The 13,336-nt window shown below is 38.8% G+C and overlaps 1 protein-coding gene across 1 annotated transcript; it reads right to left on the bottom strand.

The window, feature by feature from the left end:
* Positions 1-450: 450 nt before the first annotated feature.
* On the bottom strand, positions 451-3,927 carry LOC137618433 (uncharacterized). The gene is made up of 5 exons (XM_068348599.1): positions 2,719-3,927; positions 2,233-2,358; positions 1,846-2,094; positions 1,215-1,719; positions 451-929 (listed from the first exon to the last, which is right to left on the bottom strand). Exons 1-5 carry the CDS (start codon positions 3,925-3,927, stop codon positions 451-453), a joined length of 2,568 nt encoding a protein of 855 aa, XP_068204700.1.
* Positions 3,928-13,336: the final 9,409 nt, after the last annotated feature.

Genomic DNA, 13,336 nt, shown 5'->3' with positions numbered 1-13,336 from the left:
CCTTTCAGACTGCTTGGAACGTGTTGCATCGTCTGCTGGGTTCTCCCCAGAGTTAACGTACCTCCACTCTTTCTGATCACTGCCCTCCCTTATCATAGAGACCCGGTTTGCCACAAATGTCTGGTATCTGGCCTGATCGTTCCTAATATAGCGCAAGACGGTCGTTGAGTCGGTCCAATAATAGACCCCATCTACCCTGAAATCTATCATGGTCAGAATAGTGTTTCCTAGTCTTACGGCCAGCACCGCTGCACTAAGTTCTAGGCGGGGCACCGAAACATGCTTCAGTGGTGCTACCCTTGCCTTTCCCATGATGAATCTGCAAGATACGTTTCCCCACAGATCCGAGACCCGCAAGTATGCCACTACTCCTAAAGCCATGACGCTTTCATCTGAGAACAAATGCAACTGTACTAGGGTGGCTGATTCCCATGGAATAACCTTCAGGCTTTAGGGCACACTGGTCCCGCTGGTCTGGCTCAGCCTCTTTGCCCACGCCTTGATACGGTCCGTAGTGTCAGGGTCCAACTCCATGTCCCAGGCTATCTTTAATCGGCAGAGGTCCTGCATGATGACCCTACCCTCGATTAAAACTGGCGCCAATATTCCGAGTGGATCGTAAATCGAGGCTATGGCTGACAACAGGTCCCGCTTAGTCCTTGGGACTGATATTAGCTCTGCGTGGACACCCAATTCATCAGTGGCCAAGTCCCACTGCACTCCCAAAGCCTTTGTCTTATGTGACTCTGATCCCTCTATAAGCTCTGAGGTGCTCCTACTGTACCACTCCCTTGGGATCGATGACATAACCTCCACGCAAGGGCTGCTGAACTTTGTCAATGTAAACCCCCCTTTCTTGCAGAGCTCTTTAACCTCCAACAAATTGACTAACAGTGCATCTTTGCGATCCTTGGCTCTCAAGCAGTCATCTACATAAAAATTGTTGGCAACTGTGAACCGTGCTTCCTCTGAAAATTCATTCCCAAAGTCGCTTGCCGTCTGTTTCAGCACGAAGTTTGCAATGCTCGGAGAAGAGCAGGCCCCGAACAGGTGGACTGCCATTCTCCACTCTTTGGGTTCCTTGTCAAGACCATTTTCCCACCAAAAGAACCTAAGGTAATCCCGCTGATGCTCTGGTACCCGTACCTGATAGAACATAGTATTTATATCTCCGGTATAGGCAAATAGACCTCCCCTAAACTTTACCAACACACCCAACAGAGAGTTCATCATATCAGGTCCCTGCAAGAGTAGGTCATTTAAGGATATACCCTCCACCTTGCTTGCACAGTCAAATACAACACGGACCTTGTCTGGCTTGTCTGGATGTTGCACACCAAAATGAGGAATATACCACACATTTCCCTGGCTGGCTGCAGTCACTCGCTCAGCATAGCCTTTCTGTTGCATCTCTCTCATGAAGGCACTATACTGCTTAGCGTAGTTACCATCCTTCACTAGCTTCTTACGAAGGCTGTGCATACGGCGCAATGGCCCATGATTGCCACGCAGAGGCAATGGTACCTCGTAAGTTCTTCCTTTCTTTCTAACCCCTTTCTCTATTATCTCTAGCCATTTCCTGTCCTCTGCAGACATTTCCCTTCTGTTAGATGCAACATCGTCATACTCGCGATTGTAACTCTCAACCAGTATGCGGTCTAACTCAAGGCGCTTGCTTGTCACTTGGATCTTATTGACATGCTCTTGTCTCCTTTTGTCCTTTGCTCCACATACCACCCAGCCCAATAATGTTCGTATGGCATGGGGTTCATGGAGGCGTGTTGAATTAATAACTTCCCTTGGCTCAAGTAGGTGAGGCACATTGTTCCCAATTAATAAACCTACCTCAGCTTCTACCTCTGGGATGTAAATCTCTCGCAAGTGTGGCCATCGTTCCAGATCTCTGGACCTGACTACATCGCACTCGTCTATCGGTATGCGAGGGGCACTCAACACCGGGGGGAGTGTAATGCAAGTCTTGCCCTCATAGTCCAATACTGACAATCCCGAGACTAGACTGCATGCAACCTCCCCTACTCCGTTGATGGTTTCAACATTCACCTTAACGTCCTGCCTCTCAGTGCTGCCTAGGGTCTGCATTAAAGCTTCCGAGACAAAGCATGTGGAACTCCCATTGTCCAAGAAAGCCTTCGTGAAAACCTCCCTTCCTTCCCTTGACCTAATCCTTATCGGCACAACTGACATCCCTGTACCAATGCTACCTCCTCTAACCGCCCTGAACATAGCAATTTTGTCATGTGTTCCTTCCTCCTGAGCCACTAAGGCTCTATTTGAGTGCTCAGATCCTATCACTTCTACTTCTTGGACCACTTCTGCTCCTTGGACCACCTCTACTTCCTGGTGTCGATGCAACAGCGTTGGGTGATTCCCATTGCATATGTTGCAACTTTTCCTGTTTCTGCAATACTGAGACCTATGACCACTTCTCAGACACCCAAAACAGAGCCCCAACTCCCTTATGGCTCCCAGTTTTTCCTCAGGTCCCATTTGAGATATTTGGTGGCATTCATCCACTATATGGGGTCCTGTACAGTACCAACATGAAAGCGGGGCAGTTCTGTTACATGAAACTTTCCTAGCCTTAGTTGGACACTCAGCCTTGACTGGTGCTTTTCCTTCTCCTACCCGAGGGGTGTCTTCCCTTCTGCCCCTCTGAAATAGGTTCAAGACCCTAGCCTCTCCTTCAATGAAACTCACCAAATCATCAAACGACACAGGCCTCTTTTTTTTCTCATTAATCTTATCAGCAACTCTCCACCATCGAGCCTGCACCCCTAAGGAGAACTTGCCAATGATCAACCTCATTGTTTTTGGATTTTGTAATTCGGCAATGCCATAAGGGACGCATGAAATTGCATTCCTGCAAGTTTTGAGTGCCACCGAGTACTCGTCATACTCTTCCGCGTTGTTTTCCCTTATATCTTTCCATTTAATGATCTTTTCCACAAACGTGGTGGCTATCTGTTCTAGGTTTCCATATCGCTCCTCCAGCAACTTCCTTGCCTGCTTATAGCCCTCTGAAGCTTCTAAGTGGATGCAAGATGCCACAATATCGTTTGGCATGCCTGTCGTGTATAAATCCAGATACCTCAGCCTTTCCTTATCATTCGTCAACTGGCTACTAAAGACTTCATCGAAAGCGCGAATGAACTTAAAATACTTTGTACGATCCCCATCAAACTTAACTATATCCTGCTTGGGTATCAAGCTTTTAAGGTTGCAAGAGATTAGCGCCTGCATGACTTCCCTATTGCTCAAGTCCCTCTGGTCATTCTCGCCCGAGCAACGGCATCCACTTAACCCAATCTCGGGCGCTTCCGTATTCAAATGCATGGATCTCTCACTCCCGCTTACATCAGGGCTTGTGTGTTCTCTTACCCTAGGGAGGGGAGTTATTTCCTTTTCTTTTACTCTGACTTCTCTCAGGGCCTTCTCCTCTGCCTCCACTCCAGCTAACTCTGCCTCTAAACCGACCCTCTCCCTCCTAGCCTTTAGCGCTGCTTCCTCTCGCTCTATGGCGTCTATCTCCTTCATCGCCCGTAATTGTGCTGCCAACCTGGCTCTAGAAGCAGCTAATACTGCATGTCTGCTCCCAGTAGAACTCGCGCGCGACCGCTGAGATCTCCCGGAAGCAACAGATTGCATACCAATAACTGATGCGCTATCCCCCAAATTTAAATGTCCTTCCTCTTCCCTGGACTCTTCAGTGCACTCACCTACCTTATGGCCCTGATTAACCCCACTCTCCTGCCTAACCTCAAGTCCCCGCAAAAACTCCTGTACCTCTACGCCATCCTTCTCTAGGGCTTCACTTAGACGCTGACACAATTCAGACTTGTTCCCTCCTCTTGGGAGGCCTCTAACTTCCAACTCCTCTCTCAATTGCGCAACCTTTAGGGTCTCCATTTTCCTAGGCCCCGTTCTGGCACTCCCTATGAGCTAACAAAATTCCCTAGTTGAATCGTAGCTGACCTAACCGATGAGTGGCCGAGAACCTGCACTACTCAATGAAGACCACCATCAGTACCTATGTTGCGACTGCCTAAATCCTCTAAGCCTAGAGACTGTCCGTAAATGTATCAATGTCTCGTGGCCCAGCCTCCTACCTGAAAGATCTTCTATTTGACATATCCCGGCCTTTACCTGAAAGAACTCCTACCTGAAATAACTTCTATTTGACATATCCCAGCCTTTACTTGAAAGAACTCTTACCTGAAATAACTACTATTTGACATATCCCAGCCTTAACCTGAAATAACTTCTATTTGACATATCCCAGCCTTTACCTGAAAGAGCTCCTACCTGAAATAACTTCTATTTGACATATCCCAGCCTTTACCTGAAAGAGCTCCTACCTGAAATAACTTCTATTTGACATATCCCAGCCTTTACCTGAAAGAACTCCTACCTGAAATAACTTCTATTTGACATATCCCAGCCTTTACTTGAAATAACTTCTATGAAATAACTAAACCCCTCCTTGTTATGCCTAAGTTCTAATACCATGCAGCATGCAGCCAACTAACAGCTGTCAAACTGAGAACTCTAGTGACCATTAGCTTAGGATTACAGCACCCGTAACCGACGTTGGAAGTGGTTTCTTCATATGGATATTCCTCCAATTGGTAAAGTTAAATTGGGTAACCGTAACGTTACGTGCTAAGTTCTCATTTGAATGGGTTTTAAATTGGATCTTCCAAGAAATGTTTTCATGCCACACACAGAATAAACTTATGTATTAAATCAAACCCGTGATACCATTAACCTAAACCAGTTATGAGGACCTATAGACGATTATACCTAAACCAATACAGAACCAAGGGACCACATTATAAAATTCCACAAGGTTTCCCTCGACGATCAGATATCACTCTTAACTCAAAATACATGAATAATGACCTGAGAACACAACATTCTGACCTTTTCCAAGTCTTAATGCACTACACACATCTGTTCCTGCTCACCTTCGAGATATTTGCCTAACAAATAAACTACTCAAGTCCAAATGCAAAATTTCCATTTAATTAAACATCAACTCCTCTGTCATAAAAAAAAAACAAAATAATTGTCACTCTAAATATTACACAACAGGACAGTTTCCTTAATGAACTTCGTCGATCATCTTACTGAGGAATCAGCTAATCACGCCTTACAACTTAGGAACATCTAATACCCTCATAAATCTGGGTCCTGTGAATGAAATCTTTCACACGTGCTGACAGCAACACCTTAACGATGCAGACAATACCTAATTGCGCCCATTATAACTTCCTTCCACTTAGCTTGTTGCGCGATGTCGGCAGACGACTTGATCTTCTTCTCAGCTTTCCAGAGGGACCACGTGCTTCTTCAGAGTTCCACCCACGCTGTACCACAAAAGGGGGGACTAAAATTTGACTATAGAGTGAGGGGGTCTTCGTGGCGGGGTGATTTAGTACTCGTCGACATTTTTGGTTTTTTTATTTGTGACGTGTCACTGGAAAAATTACATACAATGAGAAATTCATATGGACAATTCTTCAATTAATAAAAACTAAACATATAAAAAATAAGAAATTAAAAAAAAAAGAAATCAACAAAAGTAAAATCATAATGATTAATAAAAAACATATTTAAAGAAAACCCTATTCTCTACACATTTCAAACAACATTATTGGAAACCTCTATTGCTATATCTTGTTAATTGTGATTCCTTTGTATTCTATTTCTTGCATGTTACACATTTTTATTAATATTTCCAATAAAGGCCTCTAGCATAATGACTTGATTACAAAATTCGTAATACTAGGTGGGTGAATCCCTTGGTTCTGCTATATCAACTCTATAGGTAGTAGGTTGGCCAGGGCACCAGCCACCCGTTGAGATACTACCGCTAGAGAGTTATGGGGTCTTTTGACTGGCCAGACAGTACTACATTGGATCCTCCTCTCTGGTTACGGTTCATTTTCCCTTTGCCTACATACACACTGAATAGTCTGGCATATTCTTTACATATTCTCCTCTATCCTCATACACCTGACAACACAGATTACCAAATAATTCTTCATCACCCAAGGGGTTACTGCACTGTAATTGTTCAGTGCCACTTTCCTCTTGGTAAGGGTAGAAGAGACTCTTTAGCTATGGTAAGCAGCTCTTCTAGGAGAAGGACACTCCAAAATCAAACCACTGTTCTCTAGTCTTGGGTAGTGCCATAGCCTCTGTACCATGGCCTTTCACTGTCTTGGGTTAGAGTTCTCTTGCTTGAGGGTACACTCGAGCACACTCTCCTATCTTATTTCTCTTCCTCTTGTTTTGTTAAACTTTTTATAGTTTATATAGGAGATATTTATTGTTGTTACTCTTCTTAGAATATTTTATTTTCCTTTTTTTCCTTTCCGCACTGAGCTATTTTCCCTGTTGGAGCTCCTGGGCTTATAGCATACTGCTTTTCCAACTAGGGTTGTAGCTTAGTAAGTAATAATAATAATAATAATAGAAATAAGCACTAAGCAATAATAGACATCATTACGTCATGAGAGAATTTCACTAAATAATTATTCGATGTGTGGCATATTCTATCTAGCTTAATCCCTTACGAACTCTATTTTCCCTCCTTAAATTATAAAAGACCTCTTGATAACATCTCTTACTTACAATTTTGTTTGTGTCCACCGTAAAGACCGTCCACCTCTCTCCCCTAAATGGGCCCCTGGGTATGTTCCTGCCGAGGGTACGGGACCGTTAGGACAAACCCCTCACTTTGTCTCATGTTTCTATATTTCATTATTAACATCCCTTAAGCTATTGTTATTTAAACAGCAACCCTGACAACCTTTTTTTTTGTCTCTAACTCTAAGAACAATGTGCTTTCTTACCTTATATTATAATTCCATCTTAAAGTCGTCGATGTCAATTTTCACCAAAACACGTCTGCACTCTATCACTACCCTGCGCTCAAGAACGACCTGTCGCTTTCCCAAGCGCTTGAGAATGGGCATGGCGGGAGATGGCTGAATGGTTCTTTTGTTTTTCTTTGTTACTAACATATAAAAGGTGTCCCCAAAATTATTGTTTCTGACTAAAACTTCCTCATTTTAATTTTCTTATTATTTTATAACGTGTATGCCTCTATTTGTGACCGGAATTTAATTACAAATTTTGGATTTACCACGAATAGTCATTCAAAGTTGCGCGGGGAAAAGGTGAAATTTCCCTGAGTGAAATTTTCCCTGCATGAGACATCCCTGCGTTTACACCATCATTATTACATCATTATTCTTTCCATAGCTCTCTGAGTTGTAACTAGTTTATGACCTAAGGCTTTTTTAAGGCTCCAAATTTCTCATCCATAACTTAAAACTGGTAGGACCATCGAATTAGGTACTTTTATCTTTATAGAAAGTGGCATTTAACATTTGTTAATCTGTCTTAACTACGTATATTCATTAACAATCCATAAAGATTCGTCCATAACTCGTATTTCTTGTCTGTATTTTCATTGAACGCTATAATAGTTTTAATCATGTTAATTTTCAGTACTATATTTGTGCTTTCTCTATTCAAATGTTCTATATTCTTTTTCAATGCCTTACAATATTCATTAAACACAAGTATGTTTTCTGCAAATCTTAATCTATTAATTCCTACATTTCTCCAATCTAAATTTGTAAAGACATATTTTAGCCACGCAGTGAATAATTCAGGAGAAATAAGGTCACCTTGTTTAACTCCTTTCTCAAGCGGAATTTTTTCACTATCTTGACGTAGCTTTAGGATTTCTGTTCTACCTGTATATATATCTTGAAGTGTTCTAATATAAGATTCAGCTATTCCTTGTCTTTGAAGGGCTTTCATTACTACTAAGGTTTTGATAGGATCAAAAGCTTTCCTATGTTATATAACTGCTATACTTAGTGCTTTGTCATGCATTGTAGATTTTTCCATTAGTTGGTTAATTACAATGATATGGTCAGTTGCTGAATACCCACTTCTTAAGCCTGCCTGCTCTTTTGGTTGATTAAAGTGAAGCTGTCTTTCTATTAGGCCTAATATGATCTCCGTAAATATTTTATATATTACTGAGAGTAAACTTATTGGGCGATAGTAGTACAGGTCTTTTGTGTCTCTATTATTTGTGAATTAGTATAATGATTCATATTTTTGAGTTAGTATAATGATAAAAAATTTTCTAAACACTAGGTGTAGAGCATTCTTGCAGACATTTTGGGTAAAGTTCAGCGAATTTTACTCTCATTATTGTTTTTATTATTACTTGCTAAGTCACAACCCTCGTTGGAAAAGCAGAATGTTATAAGCACAGGGGCCCCAACAGGGGAAATAGGCCAGTGACGAAAAGAAACAAGGAAAAATGAAATATTTTAAGAACAATAACATTAAAATAAATATTTCCTATATAAGCTATAAAAACATTAATAAAACCAGAAGTGAAATTAGATAGAATAGTGTGCCCTATTGTACCCTCAAGCAAGAGAACTCTTAACCTAAGACATTGGAAGACCATAGTAGAGAGGGTATGGCACTACCCAAGACTAGAGAACAATGGTTTGATTTTGTAGTGTCCTCCTAGGAGAGCTGCTTACCGTAGCTAAAGAGTTTCGTATACCCTTACCAAGAGAAAAGTAGCTACTGAACAATTACAGTGCAGCAGTTAACCCCTTGGGTGAGGAAGAATTATTTTGATCTCAGTGTCGTCAGGTGTATGAGGACAGAGGGTAATCTGGAAAAAATATGCCCGATTATTCCGTGTATGTGTAGGGAGAGGGAACGTGAACCGTAACCATAGAGAAGGATCCGATGTAGTACTGTCTGGCCAGTCAAAGGACCCCATAACTCTCTTGCGGTAGTAACTCAAATGGTGGCTGGTGACCTGGCCAACCTACTATCTGTTACATGCTAGTATGAAATTTCTTCCATCTATTATTAAATAAATTGTTATGCCATCTGCTGCTGCTGATACTTTACCTCTTTTCATGCCTTTTAGTGCTTTCATTACCTGGTACTGGCTTGGGTGTTACATTATTTCTATTGGCAAAGTTATTCCTTTTATTACTTATATAGCACTGTATAGACATCCTCTGAAATTATATATATATATATATATATATATATATATATATATGTATATATATATATTTATATATATATATATATATATATATATATATATATATATATATATATATATATATTTATACATATAAATATGTATATATATATATATATATATATATATATATATATACACACATAAATACTCGTGTATATACATATATATTTGTGTATACATGTATATGTGTATATATATATATATATATATATATATATATATATATATATATATATATATATATATATATATATATATATATATGAACATCATCAGCCGTTGCCAGCCCACTGCAGGATAAAGGTCTCATAAATGCCTTTCCTACCTCGTCTGTGTATGGTTGATTTATGCTAATCTATACTCGCACTTTTTCTTAGCTTGTCAATCCACCATCATCTCTTCCTTCTCCTACTTCTTTTACAGTCTCTAGGGACCCAGCCTGTTATTCTTAATCTCCATGTATTGTCTGTCATTCTCATTATATTTCCTGCCCATGTCCATTTCTTTTTCTTACATAATGTTAGAATATCCTATGCTTTGGTTGGCTATTGTATCCATGTTGCTCTTTTTCTGTCGCTTTATATTATTCCCATCATTAATCTTTTCATATCTCTAAGTTTTTATTAGGTTATGTTCTAATCGCAAAGCTTACGTAAGGCTCAAAGTTTCGGATGCATAAGTTAATACTGGTATGACCAAGTTTTGAAATGCTTTTCTCTTTAGAGAAGGTGGCCTTGTTTATTTCACAATTTTTGCCGACCAAAGGGTTCAGACATGTCCTTCCTCTCCCGTCTGTTTATGGTCTCTCTATGCGAGTTCTTACCCGCAAATGATCCTCACTATAAAACATGTAATACAGTTTTAGGGGGTCTGCAATTATGGGGCCCGTAGACCCCCAAGATGGGTCCTGATCAAAATGGAAATTACATAAGATTCGATCATTAAATATTCTGTAAGTTCCTTGTACAATTGTTTTATAGCATGACACACACAGACGAACACTCAGAGACACACACAACCACCAGCTTTATTAGTATAGATATCGTTGCATGAATGGTTTTACCTCTAAATATTATCCATTCCGTGATTTAAATCGTTGAATAATTTATTTCCTGGAACTTTTTGAAGGGTTGCCAACTGCCACGAGCGAACTTTTCATTAACTCTTATATTTTTCCGTGGCTTTGAGATTTATCTCAACTTTTTCATATGGTGCAGCAATTTTTATTTAATGCATATGCTATTACCACAATGCAGGGCCCGAGGGCTTTATCTTGAATTATAAAGTGAATTATAAAATAGAAATTAGAGCGTTCGTAACCCTAAAGGTCCGTAGTCATTTTTCGGCTATGAATAGATTTATTTTTTCCTGGATAAGAAGAGGAGTAATAAATTATTTTTTGCATAAATTAATAAGCAAGTTTATTATTTTCATGCTTCAGGAGACATTGATTTTATGAATGGCGTAAACCACCGCATATAGAAATATATTTTATAATTTTCGGGTTTAATATACTCCATTCATCTTCTTTTATTCATTAATCTAGATATGCATTGTTCGGACGCAGTTTTTTTATTAATTATTTTCTGTTTTTATTGTTTCTATAGCTTATAATAAGCTTTGATACTTCCATTATAGTTTGGAATTTTATGTTATCTATTTTTTTACATAATATTATATTCATTAGGGTGCATATATATATACATATAGTATATATATATATATATATATATATATATATATATATATATATATATATATATATATATCTAGTGTATAGACAAGTTCGTATGGAGTAAGGTTGCAAGCCCCCTTTATTTTTTTATTTAAAGCAGAGGTTCATATCAAATTTAAGATGACTAGACTCATTAGCAAATCTACAAAGGAATACTGAATAATCGACACCAGTTGGATGACACTGCCTGCTGAGTGCTGCACGATTTGAAAGGGATGTTGGAAGGCTGGAAATGTTAGTGGAACAGCTAATGCAAATTTTCATGAGAATCTTTAGTTTCTGCAAGAAAGTGTCAAAATGGGCACATATAGTTCTTAGGGATTGGTCTTTTGATAATATGACCTTTCACAATAAAATTACAATATCTTTTCTGATTTGATTGATCTCGGTGTTAAATCATACCTTTTTAACTCTTCCAACGAAGTTGGAAGGTTATGTTTTTACCCCTGTTTGTTTGTGTATGTATGTGTTTATTTGTGAACAGCTTCCTGACCACAATTTCAATCGTAGAGTAATGAAAATTGTAGGCATTAACTGATATGAAAAAAAGTTGGGAATGATTAAATTTTGGAAGTTCAATGTCAAAATTCCAGGTCATGGTCAAGCAAAATGTCCAATTCACGTAATCAGCCAAATTTCAAACTTGGTTCATAATTGAGAGTATGAAAAATACACGCCAATTAATACATGTTAAGGTCAAAGGTCAAGGACAATGTCAAGCAAAAGGTCGAGAAATAAGCTGCTGTGTTGGAGGTCTGTGCTCTACCGAGTGCCCCTCTAGTTTACTATGTAGTATCCGAATTGGGAACCGTGAGTTTACTCACTGCCTTCTATGAACCAAAAAAAGGCAGTACTGAGGCACACTGAATGGCACCGCTATTATGCAACTCAGCATTGAGTTCAATATCACCTGAATAATTATTTAGTTAAACTAAATCATTTATTTATTGTCTCAAATTGCTGTCTAATATGCCTCACATTACGTAGCTGCTGTATATTACATGTATTTTAACATACATATTTTGTTAGACACCTGAGCCTGAATTGACAGAATGTGATACTGCGGTGGAGGTATGCCAAGGGTAATGTCCTTTACATTACTTTGCATGCAGTTACTTGGGTGCTGTACAGTTTTTTACGGGACCTAAATACAGTAATACTGAATGAACGATAGTACTAGTCAAAGTCATATTTACTTATTTCCGACCCTAGTCGCAACCTATGTCTTATTGTGCTTGATTGCTAGCGAGGTGGTAAGAGATAAACCCTCTGTTTTGATTCACTCAATACACATTATTAGCTCCGCCAACGAAGTTGGGAGGAGGTTATGTTTGTCCGTTTGTTTGTGAAAAACTTCCTGGCCACAATTTTACTCACAGACCAATGAAACATCCAGGGATTAATTGTTTTGATGAAACGTGGAAGTGGTTGAATTTTGAAAGTCCTAGGTCAAAGGTCAAGGTTAAGGGAAAGGTCGACCGGATTAACCCTAACTTTAACCCTAAGCTCGCACATGGTTGTCACAAAGACTTTAAATACCCCTACGGTCTATATTGATTCTGGAAAAGGCAAACTGGTTTAGAGAACTAAGCTGGCATGGTGGAGGTCTGCACTCTCAGAGTGTTTTTCTAGTTATAATACTCTGATACCTTGAATACTATTCAAGAGTTTAATTAATTCTATCAAGGTATTCTTGGAAAATGGTAAATTCAATGGCCTATTATTATTATTATTACTTGCTAAGCCACAACCCTAGTTGGAAAAGCAGGATGCTATAAGCACAGTGGCCCCAACAGGGAAAATAACCCAGTGAGGAAAGGAAACAATGGAAAAATAAAATATTTTAAGAACAGTAACATCGTCTAAATAAATATTTCCTATATAAACTATAAAAACTTTAACAAAACAACAGAAAGAGAAACCAGATAGAATAGTGTGCTCGACTGTACCCTCTCAGGTTTCAGATATAAATTGAATTTACCATTTTCCAAGAATACCGTAAGTTTAGTTTTTATACAAAACCTTCTAATATCCCCGCATATGTCCATTACTACTCATATCAAAATAACAAAATTAAGAAATATGTATTCAATTCTATGTGTTTTATAGCATTACGAGTCTGCAGTCCTGAATATATTGATGATGAAATAATTGAGATTAGAAAAACAGGTAAGAGACTAGAGTACCCTAAATTGTATTAGATGATGCACTGAGAACAGGCCAAAAAAAAAAAAAAAAACTTTTACGGTAATTATAACAGGAATAACTATAATACGCAAAACCTACTTATAATGCCTGATAATGATTATTTTAAAGAAATTCCCCATCGGTTAAAACATGCCAATGTTAATGTAGCATTTAAGAGAAGCAGTACAATAAAAATACCCATAATAAAGAATTCTCCTGCCATTATTAAGGGATGTGTATATCGTTTTCCATGCAATTAATTTGAAAAATTCTATATTGGTCAA

The sequence above is a fragment of the Palaemon carinicauda genome, chromosome 24, assembly GCF_036898095.1.
Source record: "Palaemon carinicauda isolate YSFRI2023 chromosome 24, ASM3689809v2, whole genome shotgun sequence".
In the NCBI taxonomy this organism is placed as follows: Eukaryota; Metazoa; Arthropoda; class Malacostraca; order Decapoda; family Palaemonidae; genus Palaemon; species Palaemon carinicauda.
This window is presented reverse-complemented; position numbering and strand designations above follow the sequence as displayed.